The sequence below is a fragment of the Rhipicephalus microplus genome, unplaced genomic scaffold (genome assembly GCF_043290135.1).
Source record: "Rhipicephalus microplus isolate Deutch F79 unplaced genomic scaffold, USDA_Rmic scaffold_21, whole genome shotgun sequence".
In the NCBI taxonomy this organism is placed as follows: Eukaryota; Metazoa; Arthropoda; class Arachnida; order Ixodida; family Ixodidae; genus Rhipicephalus; species Rhipicephalus microplus.
This window is the reverse complement of record NW_027464594.1, coordinates 9622501-9645308: the sequence shown is the minus strand read 5'-3', so window position 1 is coordinate 9645308 and position 22808 is coordinate 9622501. Positions and strand designations below refer to the sequence as shown.

Here is a 22808-nt window from a genome sequence, read left to right as displayed (position 1 = left end):
GGAAGAACCACCGGTCACGAAGTATGTTCTGCGTGCATCAAGACAATGATGGCGTTTGATACAATAATACCTAGAGAGGAATCTGGCGCTGTTATTATGTACTTCTATGAAACTTATGGGAAGTACAGGCTTTGGATTGCATTGCGTTAACTAGCGAAGTGCCTACAAACATTTTCCCGCAATTTCAGTTTCTTTTTTTTTGCGCAGCGTAAGTAGTGGAGCGCGGTGCAAAGCACCAATGAAGTACCTTTGTTATTAAAAAAAGACTAAAGGTGGCTAGGTTTCCTGATTTGCTTTGACGTTGGAGCTTAACAAGTTGTATTTGGCAGTTTAAGCGAAGCGTTGCCCACGTACCGCTGCGCATAGACGTAGTGTCTTATGCTAGTGGAAAACGATGCATCGAATGGACACTTTTTCATAATCGCTTCCTGCCAAAACTCGATTAAAGTGACTGCAATACGACAATGAAGCTAATTAGATGGAGGATCACGCTCATCCGACTGAACCCAATGAAAGATGCGTTGGGGGCAGACCACTCAGACAGACGCACCTTGCATAACAGGATGCGAAACGTTAAGTACTTCTCACTTATTACCGTACCACTAGTTCTATAAATAGATTATGCGTACTTTCGAAAAAAACGAGCGTGTTTCTTTCCTAATTTTGTAAAAAAAATTATTTATTATATCGTGATGCCAAATCTTGAACTTAATGGCAGAGCAGTGCATACCCTGATAATTAAATTTGTCTCAGTTTCACTTCTACTTCCTAGTCACAAAAAGCTTTTGCGATAAAGCTTGCACACGAAAATGGAGTAAGTTCCCATTATATATGTCATATCGCTTTGTTTCCCACTCGACAAAAAAAAGTCGCGAATATCAAGAACGCTATTTATCTGAAGCAGATTCCAAGCCTGTGCTTCCCGTAATTTCCTTGGGGGTGCGAGCCCCGCTGAAAAAATTGCCCGCAGCTTCCCTCGGGGGAACACTGAGGAGGATGCGGAGCATATAATTGGTTAACGGGGTGTTAAAGTGCGACTTACTTGGGTCGATGGCTAAATTGGTTAACGTGGTTGTGAAATGGGGTGTTAAATTGCGACTTACTTGGGTCGATGGCTAAATTGGTTAACGTGGTTGTAGGAGGGGGTGTTAAATGAGTGAACACGTACACACGTATGCGAAAGGGCGGCGCTGGTCGAAGGGACATCGATCATTGTGTTTGTGGATTCATTGGAATTCATTTCACCGCGACCTTGGATGTCGACGCGCCGTACAAACCAACCGACGAGCGGCAACTGAGCGAGCGAGCGCCGACCTTGAGTATATATACAGCGCGATGGCGCATGCACTGTCAGCTGTCGAATGTTCGAGAAGGGGGAGAAGCGCAACGGCGCATGCGCGCGCGTCAGCTGCCGATGTTCTCGAAGCGTGACGGCGCATGCGCGCGCGTCAGCTGCCGATGTTCTCGAAGCGTGACGGCGCATGTGCGCTACATTATACAGCTAGCGAATGTTCGTGAAGAGGAGAAGCGCACGTGGTGTGTAGAGGAGGAAGGGTGCACAGATGGTGGAGGAGTGAAGCGCGCGCGGTGTGTAGAGGAGGATGGGATGCACAGATGGTGGAAGAAGGAGGAGGAAGCTTGCGGACGGCGCCGCACTACAAGCCTCGAGTATTAGATGCTCCGCATCTAAAAGCGCGCGTAGAGACTAGCGCCAGATTCCCCTTCAGGTAATATTGTATGAAACTCTATAGAGACGAAAGCCTTAGGCTCGCCAACAAACGCCAAATGTGACCCCCGGCGTTTCGCGTCAGTGGCGTCTGGTGTCCCGCGGCACTGGGGGTGAGTGGTGCAAAAAATTATCACGAAGTGACGCCGACTTATGATGTCATGAAAGCGTTCGCTGAAATTCGGAATGCCACTATGATTTCACAGTGATGTCATTTGACGCAACTCCACAATGTGACGTACTCGCATCGCATCTTGGCTTTTAAAATGTGGTTCCATTGTAAGGGCACTGCATAAGCTGCAGAGCTGCCTCCGATATGCAAATTCAAAGCCACGTTAGTTGCAAACAGCTTTCGAAGGATTGCAGGGCAGCATAATTAGATTGGCTGAGCTGATAAAGAATACGACTTTTAGCTTCTAATCTTCTTAGGTAAACGCGTGATCAACAACTGCAATTTTTTTCGTGTGCGTGATATTTTGCATCACTGGCAGAGGTCCGCACAGGGACTCTTCCTTGTAACATAGCAGCAGTTAATACCAAAGTCATCAAGGAAACGTCGCTAGGCCTGCGTGGAACGTTCAGAACAGTCACAGGGAAAGCTGCAAGATTTTTTTAAAATGGTCTTTCAGCAACTGCTACAAGCACACTTTCAGGGTACGCACTACGCCATAAACATCATAAATTTTGTGTAGTTGGCAGGCATTCATCATGCCATTCTTCATCATTATTCGGAGAAGCATGCTATCCGCTAAGCACTTGCAAAAGATCTTGTGCAATTTTAGGGGTGAAGCGCCTTACGCTGTCGGTGGTACGTCCCGTGTTTGTAGTAGTAGCCACCTGTCGTTTAGTTCTTAGCATGTCTGCTGGATGGCGGTACTTGTATATGACGAATATACAATGAAAAGATGCAAGATTATGGTACTTGGAGTGTTAAATAGACGGACAATCAGACGGGCATACAGACGGACGTATGAATAAACGGTCATACAGACGGACGCACGGACGGACAGACAGACAGACAGACAGACAGACAGACAGACAGACAGAAATACGAATGAATGAACGGACTTACGGATGGATGAATGGTCGCACGGAGAGACAGACGGACGGTCGCATGGACGGGCGTACGGACGAATGCACGGACGGTTCGCCCTACTCATCATTCACTCGTATGCCATGATTTTTTCCGTGCTCTGGCTGAGGACGATAAATAATTATGCCTGAACTTTTTGTAATAGGGTCGGAGCATTGGACGACACATTCGCAACGTAATTCGAAAGGAGGAAGAAGAGGACACAACTTTATTTAAAAAAATCAAAGTAAATGTGGTTGGGCTCTAGACGTCCGGGAGCCCCCTAGCCGACATCTCTAGGCAGGCCCGGTGCACCAGCCACAACCGGTCGTCCGAGCCAGTGACCCGAAGAGCGGCCTCCCACGAGGAAAGGGAAGAGTTAGGGATAGAGTCTACCGCCATGAGCTTTGGGCAGTTCCACAAGCAGTGGAAAAGATCAGCCCGGGGTACCCCCCAGGTGGTGCAATGTGGTTGGTAAAGAGTGGGGTAAAATAGGTGTGCCAAATAGGGAGAAATGATGATGATGATGATGATGATGGTAGATTTCAGTGGCGCAAGGGCAACTCAGGCCAAAGAGCGCCAAACACACGGTTTTTGGTCGATTTGATTATAAAGGGTCTACTGAGGGTAGAGTCGTGTATAGGACTTAAACTTAGGTGTAGTGACTATGTGTGATGGGTTTAAAACTGGGTATGCTTATGGGTTTTACAAAGTCATGCCGTGTCGTCAAGTCATGCCGTGTCGTCAAGTCATGCCGTGTCGTGTTAGTCCTTGTCAAGACAAGGAGTGCGTGCTGCATGACATATAATAAAAAATCTCAGCAATTCCCTCAGGTTTGAGAGGAGGCTGAGATTAGTGAGAATATGTTATGGAATGTAGCAAGCCTACACTAGCTAAAAACTTCAACACTACTTTTGGGGGAAACAAGGGATCGTCTCCAAGAAAAAATTGTGGATGAGGCGGAATGTGACATTTTACAGCTTTGGAAAGCGACAGAGTCTCTCTGGTTTGAGGTACGGACAGGTAAATAGAACGTGAACGACAGACAGCTCATCACCACATTTCGCACAATGTGGTGCTGGAGAGTTGTTTAAAAGGTGCGAGTGTGTTGCATGTGTATGACCAATCCTGAGTCTGCACAGTGCAACCTCTTGGTGCCTGTTACGTTTTTCAGTCACATATCTTCGTATTCTTGGCTTTACTAAGTGCAGTTTGTTTGCATTTGCTGCGTTTCATTCTTCTTGCCATTGTCTACGCATTCGGGATGCGATGACTGGCCTCAGGTCCTCATACGGGATGGTGTCTACGTCAACTGATGGGCGGAGTGCTGCTGACTTCACAAGTTTGTTTGCTATCTCATTGCCAGCAATGTTGCAGTGTCCCAGAATCCAGCATAGCGTGATTTTGAGCTCAGATTTGCGGGATGACATGATGCATTTTCGAAGTGTATTAGTAACTGGGTTTTTGAGTATCTTAGTGGAGGACAGTGCAGTCACAGCCCTGAGAGAATCTGTGTATATGATTGAGGCTGATTCTTTCTCCTTTAAAATGTGCGTTACAGCTAAAAGTATGCCATAGCATTCTGCAGTGAATATACTGGTATGTTCGTTCATTGTTTTAGATTCAGAGAAAGCGGGACCATATGCCGCACATGCGACTGCAGAGGACTTGGAGGCATCAGTATAATATTCAGCACACCTGTATTTGGTCTGCAGGTACTTGAAGTATTGATCGATTGCGACTGGGTGGCTATTTTTTCCTACCTCTAGGAATGACAAATCACAATCGATAGCCTGCATTTTCCATGGCACAACAGTGTCCTTGTGAGAGGTTAGTTGAAGATTGGAGACCGGTATGTGCATATTTCCAAGGTGTGAGGCCACTCTGAGGGAATACGGTGGCGTAGCTGATGGTCGCCTCAAAAACAGGAGGGCGTTCGATGTATCCTGCAATAGCGCGCGAGCTGGGTGGTCGACATGGGAAAGCACCTTGGTGGCATACGTGACACTTGTAAACTGACGTCGCCGTTCTAGTGACCACCGGTCTGTCTCAACATACAGGCTGGCTGTCGGGCTGGTTCGGAAAGCACCGCTGGCCAGCCGAAGCCCAAGGTGGTGCACTGGGTCAAGCATCTTCAATGCAGATCTTGAAGCTGACTCGTAAACTACCGAGCCGTAATTGATACGTCATAGCACTACACTGTTGAAAAGGTTCAGTAGACAGTCACGGTCTGTGCCCCATGACTGATGCGAGAGAATCTTCAGCAGGTTTAAGGCTTTCAAGCATTTAAGTCGTAGCTGTTTGATATGTGTAACAGAGCTGAGCTTTTCATCAATCACAACACCTAAAAGTTTGTGATCTTTTTTGGTAGTTATGGTTTGTCCGTTAATTGAAATGTTGGGGGTGGCCTTATGCCACGCAGTTTTGAGAAGAGTACGCAAACAGTCTTGTCACAGTTAAGCTTAAACCCATTTTTGTCTGCTCAGCTTGACAGCTTGTTTACTGCCAACTGAATTTGACATTCACATGTGGCTAGGTTGCATGATTTGAAGCTGATCTGAATGTCATCTACATATACAGAGTAGGAGATTGTTTTAGGCAGTATGGTGCTTATGGAGTTCATTTTTACGAAGAATAGTGTGCAGCTAAGAACACCGCCCTGAGGGACGCCATTTTCATGCGTAAACCACTTCGATAAGGCATTACCAACACGAACCACAAATGTACGGTCAGAAAGGTAGCTTTGAATAGTATTCAGCATATTTCCTGACACTCCAAAAGATCGCAGGTCACGGAGAATGCCATAACGCCATGTCGTGTCGTAAGCCTTTTCCAAGTCAAAAAATACAGATAGGCAGTGTTGTTTATGAATGAAGGCATCTCTGACTTAGGATTCAAATGCTACCAGTTGGTCAGTTGTCGACCAGCCAAACCTGAATCCAGCTTGATGGGGATCAAGGAGGCCATTGTATTCAATGTAATACATAAGACGGCGATTCACCATTTTTTCGAACACCTTGCCCAAACAGCTGGTCAGTGCTATAGGCCTATAACCAGCAGCAAGTGTGGCTTCTTTTTCTTGTTTAAGGATGGGTATGATAACTGCCTTTTTCAAGGTCATGGGCAGACGCCCAGAGGACCATACATTGTTGAAAAGAATGAGGATGACGTCAAGCGTTTCTTCGTGTAGGTGTTTCAGCATGCCGTAAGTAATTCTTTCCGAGCCTGCTGCTGAGCTGCCGCACTTTTCCAGTGCTGCCTTTAGTTGACCTATACTAAAGGGGGCATTGTACCCTCCTGCCGATGGCCTGCCATCACGAATAGGTTTACGTTCCTCGGCAAGTTTTTATCGCCTAAAGGAGTCTGTATAATGTGCAGAGCTGAAACTATACTCGAAGTATTGGCCTAAGGCATTCGCCTGGTGTTCCAGTGTATCACCAGCAGTACTAACAAGGGGCATCGGATGAGTGCTGTGCCCTTGGAGTGCTCCTACTCTGTTATACACCTTCTGCGTGTCAGTGTAAGAGTTCACCGATGAGAGGAAGGATTGCCAGCTCTGTCGTTTAGATTCTCGTCGGACACGTCTATCGTTTGCTTTTGCACGCTTAGAATTCACCAAGTTTTCGACTGTAGGATACCTGCGGAATTTTGACCATGCTTTGTTTTGATTGTCACGAGCATTTTTGCACCCATACTTCCACCAAGGTCGTCTTTTGTTCCGTGTATTGTTAGATGTATGTGGGATGGATTGCTCTGCGGCCTGTATAATGTGCTGTGTGACCAACGCTTCAGATTCATCGATGCCTAGGGTTTCAATTGATGAGCGCGATTGTTTTGAGAGTTTTCACAATTTCGTCCAGTTCGAACCCTGTTCTCGGAACCTGGTTACATTCACAGTCATTGTACTCGTATTTCCTTTGTATTTTAGACAAACAGGAAAATGATCACTTCCATAGAGGTTATGAATTACAGCCCACTCAGTGGTTGCCAAGAGTGAAGGAGATCCGATAGCAAGATCTATTGCTGTGTGTGAGTTGTGCGCTGCATTAAAGTATGTTGGCTCTTTTTTGTTAAATATACAGAGCCGGAGGACAACAGAAACTTTTCAATTAGGAAGCCTCGAGAATCTGTTCTTCTACATCTCCATAAAGGGTGGGGCGCGTTAAAATCTCCGACCAACAGAAATGGATGCGGAAGCTGATCGATGAGTGCTTCAAGTTCTTTAGTAGAGAGTTGGTAGTCTGAAGGGATGTATAGTGAACACACTGTTGTTACTCGTCCAAAAATTAGGGTTCGTATTGCCACTGCTTTTAAGTCAGTAACCAGAGTGAGGCTTTGAGACGGAACTGCTTTTTGCACCACGATAGCGACACCACCAGATGAATGGGTAGTGCCCTGTCTGTCATTTCGGTATACCACATATCTTTTCAAAAGGCTAGTGAGTGTAGGTTTTTGGTGTGTTTCCTGTAAGCAAAGTATGTTTGGTTAGTGTTGTGAAAATATTTCATAGATGTCGTCTAAGTTCTTATGTAAGCTTCAGCAATTCCATTGGATGATATTTTCGGCAGCCATTTTTATGAATGAGGAAAAGAGCGTGACTTACTCATACTTCGCTGCCTTTATTAGGAGGCTCCACTGGCGGGTGTCTTTTCCCTCTGAGGCGATCTATGGAGCCCCGCCTCACTTGGGGGGATTCCGTTAGCATCTTAGACGCTGAGGATCCTGGTGTCACTTCCATTGCCTCCGGTGAACCCTCAGAAGCTAATGGAGGTTTGTCAGAAGAGACAGGTGTCTCAGTTGTCTGTGTGGTCCCTGGGGTCTGATGAAGTTCGACCTCCGGGACGTGAAAGGTTGGCGCAGCTTGTGGCTGCTTGGTGGGGGGCAAAGATGTGCACGCATCAGCAAAGCTGTATTGCGTGCGCACCGTCACTAGACGCCGCCCGGCCCCCCGGCGCGCGGCGTCAGCATACGTTCTTCCAGAGAAGAGTGACACCTTCTTCCGGACTTCAGAGAATTTGATGTTTTCTGTTACTTTTACTGGATGATTTCTATTCCTTTTTGAAAGTTTCACACGTCCGCGAGTACGCTGCGTGCGGCCGGTGACAGTTGGGGCACTCTGTTTGCGTGGAAGTACAGCTCTTGGTTGGGTGCTCAAGATCACCACATTTTGCACATGCTTGTTTTCCGCGACAGGTGTTCGACCCATGTCCATATTTCTAGCATTTGTAGCACTTTCTAGGGTTGGGTATGTAGGGGCGGACTTTGCAGTGAAGAAACGCAGCTTTCACGGATTCTGGCAGGGTAGAGCGGTTGAATGTTAGTAATATAGGAGGCGTCCCCACTTCTTCATTGTTTCGCCTGATGGTTATCCGACGGATGGCTACTACGCCTTGCTCTCGAAAGCCTTCAAGGAGGTCAGCTTCAGTTTCTCGCATCAGATCACGTTGTGAAATGATGCCTTGAACAGTGTTAAGGCTGCGATAGGGGGTGATAGACACGTCCAGGTGGGCGAACTGCTTCAGTTTAAGGAGAGTGTTTGCATGCTGTTTATGGCTTACTTCAACAAGAAGATCACCGGATGACCGTTTCTTTGCGTCGTACTTTTTGCCTATTAGGTTAGCAAGGGTTTTAGCTATCAGGAAAACTGACAGTCCTGCAACTGAGACGTTATCTGCCAGAGAGTGTATGACTAAAAAGCAGGGGAAGTGGTCACAATCGCTTCCGGTTCGTTTGGAGCTTTGATCGGTGCCGTTCCTTTTCAGGGAGCTGCGGCGGCTGCATTTCCGATAGAGGCGGAAATGTTGTAGGCCCGTGTACTCAGATTTGGGTGCACGTTAAAGAACCCCAGGTGGTCGAAATTTCCGGAGCCCTCCAATACGGCGTCTCTCATAATCATATGGTGGTTTTGGGACGTTAAACCCCACATATCTATCTATCCTTTTCAGGGACCGATCATTGTGAGGGGGGAAAGATTTTGCCATGTGGTGCATTTCATGTTCGGCGGCGATGGTGACCACCCACCACCGAGCCCAACAGGGGAACGCTACAAGGTAGAACACTTGAAGGCGCCAGTCATACATCGCCACTACAAGCAGATATAACTACCCAAGGTTGGGTAACTACACAAGGTTAACCCTTGCCACCAGAAAATTTGAAAGTAAACTGAAGAGAGTAGAAGACAGGACAGATAAATTGTAAAAGATAAAGACTGAGATGTAGGGAGAGAGAGATAGGTAAAGGCGAGTGCCGATTTCCCCTGGGTGGGTCAGCCCAGGGGTGCCGTCTACGGGAAGCCGGGGCCAAAGAGGTGTGTTGCCTCTGCCGGGGGGCCTTAACGGTCCAATCACCCAGCGTCGGCTCAACCCCCAGGATCCCCTTTTCCCCGGACACGACAAAGCCACGCATGGCTAGGCGTGGGAGGGAGTAGAAACTCCCCCGTTAGCTCGGGTCCGTGGTGTCGCTACACACCAAACGCCTGCTTTCAAAGGCGCCCCTGCGGGGAATAGGGAGAAATTAATCGTTTTGTCTGCAGCTGTAATTTGAAATATTAGACGCCTGGTTGTTCTTTTGCTGTTATAAAACGCTTTATTACTTATATTGACGAGGTTTCTTTCCCGACATTAGGTTTGCCTAAGGCCAATTTGCAAAGGAGTTTCAAAGCACCAGCCTGACACTGTGTTAGAGTAGTGGGCTGGCACGCAGGGGACGCGCGTTTGAATCTGAAAGCGTCTTAAGTGTTCTTTTTTTTATCTCGGGCGAAAGTGGTTAAGGACACGGTGGTGGCGGACAGTGCACGTGATAATTGTTGTGATCTCATAACAGCTTTCACTGTAAGATGAGTACCGACCGTAACACGGCAGGTGTCATACGTTTGCACGAAAAAGAGAGAGAGAAAAAAAAGAGGGTTCTCACGTTCCAGCAGGCTGTCTCGAGAGCTGCCATATGCAGGCTGTTGGCGGCGTGGTAGACATCGATGACGTTCTGCACGTTGATGTCGGCGTGGCCGGTGCGCATGTACTCCATGAGAACTTGAAAAGTTTTGTCGTCAATGCCCCGCATGCAGATCTGCAGACAGAGTTCAAAGTTGGTTCCCGCGGTCACGTACGTCCACAACATCGACGACTAACTGGGCGTCGAGGGACACCATGGATTTAGGCAACGTGCGACGTGTACCACAAGAGAGTTATCTTAAGCACGGTATAGTGGTGCTTGCTTAAGGGTAGCAGATCATGACAGACAGTGAAAGTGATAGCATACAGTGACAGTGTGCTTGCTAAGGTAACTAGAACTCTTAGAGAACAAGTTGCTCGAAATAATATCGACTGTTTACTGGTTTTCGCCCATGTTACAACCGTGTTGTCAATTGAAGTTAATAATGAGACTTCATTCACAACACTTGGAGCAGAACGAAACAGGGGACAAGAAATAGAACAAAGCACAAGTGCCGTCTTCAAACAGAGGATTTATTTGTGCAAGCGGCGCTAATTGGTGAAGATGTATTACCAACTAGCTCTACCTCAAAATTTAGTACTGAGAACCTTAGTTATAGGCATCAAAGAAGAAAGGAATGGTGGATGAAATATATGACAGGCATGAATGAGGCAAACAGGAAGGACCTTTGTGCGAAGCGATAGAAACAAAGTAAGAGGAAAAGTAAGAAAAAAATTGCAGCATATCCACGGAGTGAATGATGGAGAGTGGGGCGAAGCGTCCGTCCGTCCATTCGTTCTTGCTTCTGTCCGTCCATGCGTGCGTCTGTGTGGCCGCCCGTGCGTCCATCCCCCCGTCCGTCGTGCGTCCACACGTCACTCTGTGTGTCTGACCCTGCGTTCGTCCATGCATCCGCCCCTGCGTCCATCCATGCGTCCGTCCGTCCGTGCAGCCATACGTGCGTCCGTACATGCATCTACCTGGGTGTCCGTTCGTCAACTTATTCAACACTCCAGTACCACCATCTCGCATCTTTTCCATCAGCACCTCCATCCAGCGGACATTCCAAGGACTAAACGAGAGGTGGCACACGCACACTTTCTTACGGCTTGCGCTTCGGGTCTACTTCTCACTTTTAACCACCTCGAGTTCATGGTATATACTAGTTCACTGTATTCATGGCACTGCAGCCCAACGCTCACTAAACTTTTCTAAAACCAACGAGGTTACGCCCAGCGAGTATAACATAGCAACCCTTTTTTGTCAAATAGTGCTCAATGTACATGCCAATGACTGCTAAGGGGGAATGAGAGACAGGAGAATTCGGCTTTTAGTTAACGCGCACGCTGCAAACTTTTTGTTGTTCAACAACGCAAAGAAGAAAACTTCCACCGGCACCACCTTGGAGGTCCAAGTCTAAGACTAGCTACACACTACGACTGCTACTACGACTACGAAAGACAAACGGGTGCCGCTATAAGGAGCTTCGCCTATAAAAGGCTTCGCTTGTACTTTTGCCCAATAGAAAAAAGTCTCCAGAATATTTGTCTATCACGTAATGATCACAGTTTCTTACCATACTTCATTCGATGACGCCCTCACTACGCGTTCAGCGTTCGACAACGGAAGATGCCGCATTTTCCATTGGCTTGGTTGACAGGGACGACGCAGCCAACGCGCTGCATCGATTGCCATGATTAGAGAGGCACTCCTGCTACTCATCTCTTATATAGTTCAACAAAGATGCGTTTCAACCGCGAAACTGTCTAGCTTCTTAGTGTAATATGTGTGACCTCTATAGGGCCCGCGCGAGGGCAGTCAGGTTCAACCAGACCATCCTCGAATGGGCCTAGCCAGGAAACGCTGAATTAACTCGCGTCCGCTGTATACCCAATAAAGTTGTTTCACTCACTGGGCGAAAAAAATTGTCACCATAGCCTAAGATCACCACAGAATTTAGACAGGTTTCGCTATACCCAACGCCATGATGTGGCTTGCAACAACTCCAATAGGTGAAAGAACGACTACCGAAAATGAAAGAAAGAGAGAAACAGTGGGACAAAAAGAAGGATATAAAGCAAAATATTCCGCCTAAAAAAGTTCATCGCGAAGTTAACTTCGAACACGCGTACCCTGTGTCTGAAGACGAGCATCTTAACCCCTTGTTAATCTAGCCTTGCTGGCAGAGCATAGCGTAGCCATGCATGGTGTGGGTTGGGAAAGATAAGTGAGCGTGAGGAGGAAAAAGAGGAAGAGGGAAGTGCAAACCCTAGAACAGAAGGAATGAGAAGATAGAAAAGGACATAAATAGACTCGGCGAGAAAAAGGAGAGAGAGACAGAAAAACAACGACAGAGAGGAAAAGAAGTAGATATACAGAGAAAATAAATGGCCGCGTATCTGCATGTGTGTTTAAAAAGAGTGACTAAGGATTTAGAGTACTTCGTACTCTACTACTCAAGGCAGTAAATACTACAACGCTGGGCCGTGTTACACTGCAAATGTCGTCGAAAGACGATAGTCTTGCGTCTGGAGAGAGTGAACGAAACGTTTTTATGATGTTTTTGGCATGAAAATTGGTGAATGGTATTCCGGAGGCTCTGCATTAGAGTGCCTCGAGCGTGCAGCGGAGGTGAACGAGCGCATCAAGTGACGTCACACGTGAGACATGAGCGCTATCTGGCAGTTACCTTGGAAAACGAAGCGGGCGGCGTGCGTGCCCGTCTCGGAGGCGATAAGGTGTAGAACGCAAGGCAATGGGTAGGTGCCACCATTGTGTCGTCTTAGCAAAGCGTTGGAAACGCGTGTCTTTTCGTGCAAGCGTTGCATCGTCAGCGCAGCGTGATAAGCGCTACTCTCCTTAGAATTGCTTATGTATGCCTTTTCTAGTAAAAAGACACCCACATACAGAATATTGACGTGTTGTTATGGTGCCTCAGATATGTGCGATTATTCATTTTTAATTGACAATTGCTGAAGTATAAACGCTAAATCGTGAGCAATATTGCAGGGCTCTGCGGATTGGGTTGGATGTTTGGGGCATCAGTAAGGGCGGAAAACAAACAAACGTACAGAGACAGACAGACATACCAAAATGTTTGCGTCGAAGGTCCGCAAAAAAGATTATCGTCTTCGAAAAAACAGGATGCAAGCGTCGCATCGTCCACTGCCAAAATATCGCACTGCCTGGCTTAACCGCACATTCACAGTAGCTAACTCACGTCAACCAATGAAGACATAGCATGCAACCATAGCTCTTTAGTGCACGGCTTGGCTGTTGTCGATTGTTTCCCAAGAGTCATAAGGTGGCCTAGGAAACTGCGTACTTTCGCGGCGGAAGCCGCGCTTCTCGAATTTCGTCGTGCCAGTCGATGAGCTGTACGAGCATCAATGGGTTCGTGCATCGCTGTGCCAAGGTTTGTGTGACGTAGTGCAATATGCCCGAATTTTAACATGAAGTGTTTTATGCCGGGGTCCACCACGTCTCTGCTGACGTGCTTTCACCTGACGTTGAAAAATATATGCTAAGAAATCGCAGAGAAAAAACCAGAAGGCAAGCATATATCGTGGCGCGAACCACTACGCTAAAAAGCATGCGCTGTCAAGAATGCTAACGGCAAGTCGTTTATTTATACACTCAATACATATCTTGGTAGTCCTCGGAGCTTCAAAAATTCAGCGCGTTTTAGTTATCAGTGCCGAGATGGCATGATGTGCTCGTGTTAAGCGAACTCTAAAGGTCATTACCTCCACGGAGCGTGGTATCTTATGTGCGCACGCTTATCAGACTCTTACTTCGGGAGAGGAAGAAGGTAGCACGCTGCCGCGGCCGCGTTTACAGAAGGAGCACACTGCTGAAACATGACGCAGATAGAATTGTGACAGTTGTTCGTGCTTGTCCCGTGGATACTTGCACGTTCGTTTCGTGCATCGTTCTTTCTGTTTAAACAGGGCGCTTCAAGCGTAGAACTGTGACAGCGGCTAGCCAGTACTCGTTCTGTGTAATTTATTTCGTGCGTGCTTTCTGCTTGAAGTGTATGCTGGAAGTTTCAAGCTGCTTGCCGTTCTGAACGTGGCTTTTAAAGTTGTGATCATGTCTGAAACATTGCACAGTAAACGTTCAACTACCTCTGTAAAGACACGTTTAACCTTCGTGTTATAACGACTCCTACTTAGATGGATCAGCCACGTTTTTTTTGTTTCTCTCCGTTTTCTTAACCTGGTATTGGAGTTCAGTGGCATAATGCTGAGCTTAGAAGAACACGCGACGGCGCTGCGGATACCTTTGCTTCGGAATCATCCAGATGATTGTTAATCTTTATTGAACTTAGAAACAAAGCAACAGCAACTACATTTTAATTATACCTTCTGTTTATCAAGCCACCGTCCCGCTATAAGCTGCTATTTTGCTGAGCGAGCAAATGAACAAATAGTCGCTCGTAAAATTGCTTTGCTTTGAAATTCCGCTTGAGTTGCACCATGTCAGACTTGGCGAAGAGTTCTTTGTTTAAGTTCTTTTTTATGACAGTTGCCAGTTCTGAGTTTCATTTCTTTGCAGACAATTCCTCTGGTGGTGTTGCCATGGCAACACCACCAAAGGCTCCCGTGACTTCCTGGGGAGCCTATCTGTTGGAAATAGCTCTAGACTACATTGTCAAGCAAGAATTTGTACTGATGTGTGCTCTCACAGCATAAAGTATACGTTGTTCTCAATTGTCTCATGAATCTCCGCGCATTTATTAGAGTAACAAAGGGGCGATTTTTTTCTTGCTTGAGTCGATGTTTTTTTTAATCATGTTGCATAATTTGCGACCAGCGTGATCTTATCAGTCTGTATGTATACTGCTCATTTGATTGTGTAACTTTTAAAGCCTTTATACAGCCATGCTGCACTTACTCATAGTCGTTGATAACACGCACTTTACATTATGCATTGGTCCTCTATGGACATAACTTGCCCTCGCACTGCGAAACAACGTATTGTAATCAAACAACTAGTCAGCGCAAATATTATTTACTTTCTCATTTTCGACGCAGTGCACTCTATAGTGTACAAAGCGGCATCTCATGCGCTTTTAATTTTAATAAACGAACCCTCTTTTAATAAGGCAAGACATTTGCCGAGTCGTTCTAGGTGGCTCGCTCACCCTGGGGATGGTGTCCCCCCTCTGGCCGCTCATGGTGTCCCGCATGAGAGGGCTGTAATCGCACAGCACTGCTGTCGGCAGCAGGTAGTCGTTCTCCTTCAGCTGGATCACGCACACTGAGTTTAGCATGCCGTCGGATACCTGCCATAAGAGACCATGAAAAAAATGCAGCTCACCAGCTCATAAAAGATGCCAAGAAGGTCCCAGGTACACATCGTGGTCCCTCTCACTCGGTACTTCACGCTGAGTGAAGGCGATAGCGACCGGGTACCTGCTCAGCATTTGGACATATGTTGATCTGTTGATCTGCCTTAAAAGGGTACTGACACAAATATTTGGGAAAGAAAGAGCCTGCGGAACCGATTCCGGCGAACATGCGCATATCGTCTGCCAAATACCAGGAGCGAATATGGCTTGGAAGGTATTTTAAAGTATTTGTTAAGTTGGCGTGAACGACGGACTGCTTCGCGCTATTGAAACCCTCACAGGAGACCCCTGAGAACCCCTACTTCTCTGACGTGACCACGCTGCATCAAGTTATGACAACGTCATAGCTGCCATTTTTCATTGTTCGTGCACGCTCCAGCAGACTAATACTAGGCGGCTGCTCGCGAATCCGTGGTTGCGGCGCCACAGTTTTGTGTTTGGTGAGTTTGATGCCCTGTTTATTGTTTAAAAAAAGCTTCCTGGTGTCAATCGCGTGAAAGGGCCTCACAGTTCTCTGTGCTGACATGGTTGAGCGTCGCACCCCCTAGGTGATAATAGTTGCACTCGGTGACTTTTCGTTTTTGAAACCGAAACTGACACTCATGAGAGATATCGAGCCTGTAAATATTAGCTTTTGTGTGCTGACCCAAACAAAGCACTGCACTATGGCTAACATGCACCCAGGTACACACTGCAAGGAAAACAAACGCGAGGCCAGAACTTTTGTGTCAGCATCCCCCTAAATAAAATTAGTTGCCGGCTTGCAGCTGTGTTATTTTCGTTTTTGAAGTACCGTTATAATGCGCTTTACTTAGGCTGACATTACAGTCCAAAAACACAATTTCACGCGTAGTTCATAGCATTTATAGCACTTGATGAAATCTCTGTATGGGGTTGTCAGTCATGCGATGAAATATACCATTGCAAACAAGTACAGCATATTAAAAGGTCTACAGTAACGTGGTGTGAAATTCGCCGTGGTCACAGTGCTGATATACGCCCTTGCTGCGTTAACCAATAACGGCCTCTTCTAGGTGTCTGATCTGACATGTACTGTTGGCGAAATCGAGCGCAGGGTGCTTGTTCTGAAGTACAATTAAAACTAGAGCGTCGACCGTGAAACTCACGAGGCTGCTGGCATCCTTGGCGAATCCTCCGCTGCCGTTGTACGCCATGCTGGTACCGTTTTCGGCCTCCGCCATGGCAGCGACGAAGGCTTGCAGCGGTCGACGGGCCCGCCAACCGCGCTGCCGCTACTCAGATCCCGGGTACACCCGACCACCGCCGGCCCATCGGTGGTGAAGACCCGCCGACCAAGCGCTTTAATTTCTTCTTCTTCTCCCGCGCAAGGAGACAACTGTTGATGGGGATAGCTCCTACCGGAAGTTACATTTGCGTGGAGGGGGAGCGCATTCGTTCGGAGGAACGGCAGAATGCGAATATCATCGAGTGTGTATGTGCCCCGCATCGAAACGCGAGTATTTACTTTTCCTGACTGCACGCAGCTCAACGTCACATGGTGAAAAAATTCGGCAGATCCCACGTACCTGGGAACCGACGTTATTCGAAGAATGCGGAGGGAAGGTGACTGTGTTGCAATTTTTTTATTGAGCAACACGTCATGAAATGACGCTAAATATATGAACAAATGTTGCACGCAGAGACATATGTTGAAGAGTTCTTCTTTTTTTCGCTTGAAAAGCGAGAAAAAGAAGAGATGGAGGGGGAAGGAGAAGGAAGAGTGAAAGGGGGAGCCCGGGGGAGTCCACCTCATATTCTCATTTTTTTTCTTTTTTTCTTTTCTTTTTTTTTTCTTTTGTCTTTTTTTTGCTTTTTTACTCTTTCTCTCTCTCTCACCCTATAATTCAAGATTGTTTAAAGCTGAGCACCGAAAAACTGTGTCCTTAATCCTGATGACAGGCACTGCGCCATGCTCCCGACCGGGTTGCAGAAATTTGGTGCTTTTTTTTTTCTTCTAACCACTACCACAACCAATCCTGATGAAGGCCAGACTCTAGGCCAAAACTTCGAAATAAACCACGTTGTGACCGCTCACGGAGGACCTACTTGACTACTTGCAACGCTACGGCCACTCAACCGCCATGCCTGCCTTTATATATATATATATATATATATATATATATATATATATATATATATATATATATATATATATATATATATATATATATATATATATATATATATATAATGGAAACAAGTGTATACTTAAAGGCTCGTTTTTGTGTTTTACACAGTATTAATGAGATATAACAGACAGTAATGCCAAGGAAGGTATAGCGGAAGTTATTAGGCCTATTGTTATGCATTATTTATTATTATTTAACAATATTGCCGATCTCACAAAAAGATCATTGCAGGGAGGGCATACATATGATACAGAAAAAAACACGAAGCAATCATTTCTAGCATGCAAAACAATACGCAATTGATACATGAGAAGTAGTAGTAGCAATGAGCAAGGTGAGGGTACAAATCTCTGCAAAACTATGAATTACAACAACTATAAAACAAAAATTACAATAATGCAATTACGTTATCAATATACAGAGCCTGCATACAAATTACAACAGGAAAAAAAAAGAACAACTATTTTCTGAAAAACTCCTCAGCGTGTACCTTTGCTTCTACCATATCTAAGAACACATTCAAAGATGAAGTGTTCGTAACAGAAGAGATAAGTTGGCTCTAACTTCTTATCGTTTGCGGGAAATATGAATATTTAAAGCAGTTTGAATGAAAAGTGTATTCATTAAGTGCTTGAGAGTGCCGGTAACGTGTTAACCTAGATAGACTGAAAGAGATTAGTTTGACGCGTCGATGTTTATGTCTCCATGAATTAACTGAAAGAAAAACTTTAGTCTTGCTATTTTCGCCCGACTTCGTAGTGTTGACAGACCAGCTTTATGTAATAATTCTGTAGGAGAATCCGTTTGCCTATATTTATTATAAATGAACCTTACTGCCTTCCTCTGCACCCCTTCGATTCTTTCAATTAGTTCCTTTGCGCACGGAAACCAAACAATATTGGCGTATTCTAACATTGGTCTGACAAGCATCTTGAATGCTTGCAGCTCTGTATTTGGGGGTGCCAGATGAAGGCGTCTACTCAAAAAGAAAAGCCGCTTTAGTGCACTTGAGGTTATATTGTTGACATGGGTTTCCCATTAAAGATCGTGCGTTAAATTGACACCTAAATATTTAAGTTAAAATACGCGAGTGAGAGGTGTGTCATTAATAGTGTACGTGAAATCAGATATTGCTTTCTTTCTAGCTACAGTAAGCGTAGCAGATTTCTTAGCATTGAGAGTCATTTGCCACTCCTCCCACCAACAAAAGACAGACACGAGTGCATTATTCAGAACATGGTGATCCTCAACGAAATTAATTTCACGGTACAAGATACAATCATCAGCGAATAGCCGGATGTTAACATTCAATCTGGAAGGCAAGTCGTTATTATACAGCAGAAAGAAGACAGGACCCAATACACTGCCCTGGCGCACTCCCGACGTAACAGATGCTAAAGGGGAATTTTCATTATAAATATGCACGAATTGTAAGCGGTCGGTGAGATAAATTTATATCTAATTAACAATAGGGCCTTCACCTATTGTACACTGAAGCTTCCTGATTAGTTTCTTGTGCGGAACTCAATCAAAAGCCTTTGAGTAGTCCAATAAAGTTACGTCTGTTTGTTTTCTATAATATACACTTTGTGATACGTCATGCGTTAGTTCTAATAGTTGTGTGACTGTTGAGAGACCACGACGGAGACCATGTTCATAGGGCGAAATAAGAGATTCGTGTTCAAGGTACGTGTTAATATGTTTAAGTGCTGCGTGTTCAAGATGTTTGCACACGTTCTAGGTTAAGGAATCGGGCCTGAAATTAGACACCTGTGACGTGCTACCACATTTGTGAATGGGAATGATTTTAGCAATATTCCACTCTGCAGGAAGTGAGAACGTCGTTAATGATTTTTTGAAGATGTGACACAGGTATTTACTGTTCCTTTGTGCATATCTGTTCTGAAACATATTGGGTATGTTATCAGGTCCAATCGCTTTCTTTGTGTCAATGTTCAACAAAAGGTTTCACAGACCTGAATCTGATTTCGAGTGGCTTGATTGGATTTCGGTCATATGGGACTATATTCGGTTGTTTTCCATTGTCGATGTTGAATACTGACTGAAAATAACAGTTAAAAGAATTAGCAGCGTTTCTGTTATCCTTACTGTCAGTGGCGGGGCTTTTATAGCGTTTTGGGTTCAGATAACCCTAAAACTTCTGAGGTGAGCTTTTCAAGAAGTAAGGAAGAGTCTTAGAAAAATAGTTATTCTTAGCTGCCTTGATTTTTTATTTCATATCTTTTATAGATGCGTTAAGGGCGTGTTTGTTCGCGTACGTTGGCTTTAGCTTCAAGGTTTCACGTAGCCTTTTTACTTTTCGTTTAGCGTGGATTATATCACTTGTTATCCACGCATTTGTTTTCTTTGCCTTTCTCGTCTTCACTGGTACATAATTTTGAAGACTGGAAAACACAATGTCCGTGTATTTTTTCCACAACGCATCTACAACTATGGAACTGTTTGTAGAATGTTCTTCAAATGCGATGAATTCAAAGCTGAGGTAATCGATAATACTAACGTCATCAGCGTTTGAAATATTGTGAAATGTGCTGCTACTTTCAGCACCAGGGACATGGGTTTGTGAGCGGATGTAAATGAGAAGAAACAAAAGTGGGTGAAAAGGTAACTTGCCGTGGGCAGTATCGTATATATATATATATATATATATATATATATATATATATATATATATATATATATATATATATATATATATATATATATATATATATATATATATATATATATGGCACAACGGGAGCGTTGTGAACAAGGATAAATATATTTATTTCCCAACAGTTTCGGGAGGAGTCCTCCCTTCATCAGGGGATGAGTTATCTCCTCATGAAGGGAGGACCCCTTCCGAAACTGTTGGGAAATAAATATATTTATCCTTGTTGACAACGCTCCCGTTGTGACATATTCCATACCTTCACGAAGACTAACTGGCCCATTGAATTATTAGCCCACTATATATATATATATATATATATATATATATATATATATATATATATATATATATATATATATATATATATATATATATATATATATATATATATATATATATATATATATATATATATATATATATATATATATATATATATATATATGTGTGTGTGTGTGTGTGTGTGTGTGTGTGTGTGTGTGTGTGTGTGACGCTACAAAATGGAGACACGTCGTGGTCCAGACGCCATGCGTTTATTCTAATGCACGCGCACTTCCCCTTCGTCGGCTTCCCCTAGAATCACCTTGGTAATGCGTCACACTTCCCCCTCCCTTCGAGAAGGTCTCAGTTCAGAAAATTCAAAATAACGCCGCAGTTTGCTAACATGCACAATGTCAGAGTTTCTACGAAAGAGTAGCACGGAGTGGTTGATCTCATAGTTCACTGTTGAGACGTTGCGTAGAATCTTGTAGGGTCCTTCCATGACGGAACTCAGTTTGCCGTTGTTGGGATGCCATGGTCTCTCGTAAAGGACAAAGTCACCGACTTGGAACTCAATCAGAAGAAATTTTCTATCATAAATGACTTTGTTATTATTGTGGTAGGTGATAGAATTGGTAACTTCAGTTTTTCGCGCTTCTTCGACAGTTTCTTCTCGTTGTTCCAGTACAGTAGGATAAGATGGAATTCCATACATCAGGAAAGAAGGTGCGTAGCCGGTCACTTCATGGGATGTTCTGTTGTATTCGTCAATTACCTCCGGAACAGCTTAGTCCAAGACTTCTGTGGTTCGTCATTGATCTTACATTTATGCCTCGTTACTATAGTCTGGTTTGTCCGCTCGTTCATGCCGTTGCATTGTGTATGATGGGATGAGGTGAATAGTTGGTGTATACGAATATGTTTTAAAAACTGCTTGTATTTTCCTGTGGTAAATCCTGTTTCACGATCTGAAAGGAGCTTCCGTGTTTTTCCAGAAGAAAAAGATGTTTTTAAGCATGAAATGTAGGCGTCGCTGTTCTCACTTTTATGAGCAAACGCCCATACGTAGCGAGTCGCATGATCAATAACCTAGTGTATAAACCTTTTGACGAGCCATATCCAGAAAATCCTTCAATGTTTCTATTGCAAAGAGGTTGAAGGGTTCTTCAGCTAGAGGCAGTGATTCAAGCGTCCCAAACTTTTTTGTTTTCGTCTTCTTGCACCTCTGGCATGTATCACAATGCCGAATGTAAGTGGAAACATCGGTTACCATATGCGGTCAATAATATTGTGGAGACAGGAGTGATAGCGTTTTCTTCACTCCGACATGCCCAAAATGTTAATGTGCATTCTTCAGAATGGTTGGGCGTAGTTCATGGGGCATGTATATTTTTCGTAGTCCTTTTCTTTTAACGATGATGATGTTATTTTCCAATGAGTGCGTTCCTTTTGGACGCTCATTGTTGCATCGCTGAAGGTCGTCGTGTGATAGAAGATTAACTAATGGGGCTCTGGAGAGCGCATCTGCTTCGACATTACTTGCACCCTTTTGATGTTTGATGTTCCCATCATACATTGACAGTTTCAAAGACCACCGGAAGAGACGACCTTGAGGATCTTTAACATTCTTCAGTCACTGGAGTGCAGAGTGATCTGTTACAACAGTGAATAACTTTCCCAAGTGGTCAAGAATATCATCTATACGTGGAATTGGTTAGGGTACCGTTATGGCATTGAGTTTTCGGTAGTCAATACATAGACGAGTGCGTCCTTCACCTTTCTTTTCTGCTAAAATAACAGGTGCGGCGTGGGGCGATAATGGAGGCCTCACAACACCTTGCTTGAGGAGAGCGTTAACTTGTTTGTTGACCTCCACTTTGATATGAGGGGTTTAAAGTCCCAGAACCACCACACGATTATGAGAGACGCCGTAGTGGAGAGCTCGGGAAATTTCGACCACCTGTGGTTCTTTAAAGTGCACCCAAATCTGAGCACACGGGCCTACAACGTTTCCGCCTTCATCGCAAATGCAGCCGCCGCAGGCGGGATTCGAACCCGCGACCTGCAGGTCTGTAGCTGAGTATTTAACCACTAGACCACCGCGGCGGGGCGTTCACCTCCACTTTGTCTGCCTGTGAACATCGGTATGGTGCTCGACGAATAGGGACAGCATTGGTAAGTGCGGTACTACGTTTCTCAGTAGTGATGCACCCAATATCTGTTTGAGATTTCGAAAATATCTCGTCATACTTGCTTAAAAGAGGGTCGAGTGCCACAGACTCATGCTCTGATGAGTTTTCTGAAGTCAGGGTTCGCATTAGCGGGGCTTGAATGCTTTTATTTTCATTGTGATGCGGAAGATTCATATTCTCACGTGCTTGTGTCACTGACTTGCTTTCCAGATTTACAGAAAGATTAAAGTATGAAGCGCTGTCTAGGCCAAGAAATAATTACGTTCTCATGCCTCGCAGCACATGTGCATAAACTTTCTTTATGACGTTCCCAATTTGTAACTGAATGTTTACGTCACCCAAAGTTCGAATGCTTGATGCAACTTGCTAGACCATGATGCTGGAGTCTCTCATCAATAGAAGTTTAGCTCTTTGCACACATCCTCGCTGATACAAGTAATTGTTGCT

The 22808-nt window shown here is 44.9% G+C and overlaps 1 protein-coding gene across 1 annotated transcript in view; it reads right to left on the bottom strand.

Annotated features, from left to right (window-relative positions):
- The window catches only part of LOC142785338 (uncharacterized), a 106645-nt gene extending 89540 nt beyond the window's left edge, over positions 1–17105 (bottom strand). The window contains exons 1-3 of the mRNA XM_075883819.1: positions 16209–17105; positions 14875–15015; positions 9711–9863 (exon numbers count right to left, since the gene is read on the bottom strand). Coding sequence (XP_075739934.1) covers positions 9711–9863; positions 14875–15015; positions 16209–16283 — 369 coding nt within the window. The 5' untranslated portion in view covers positions 16284–17105. The remainder of the gene's footprint in view (positions 1–9710; positions 9864–14874; positions 15016–16208) is intronic.
- Between the last annotated feature and the right edge of the window lie 5703 nt (positions 17106–22808).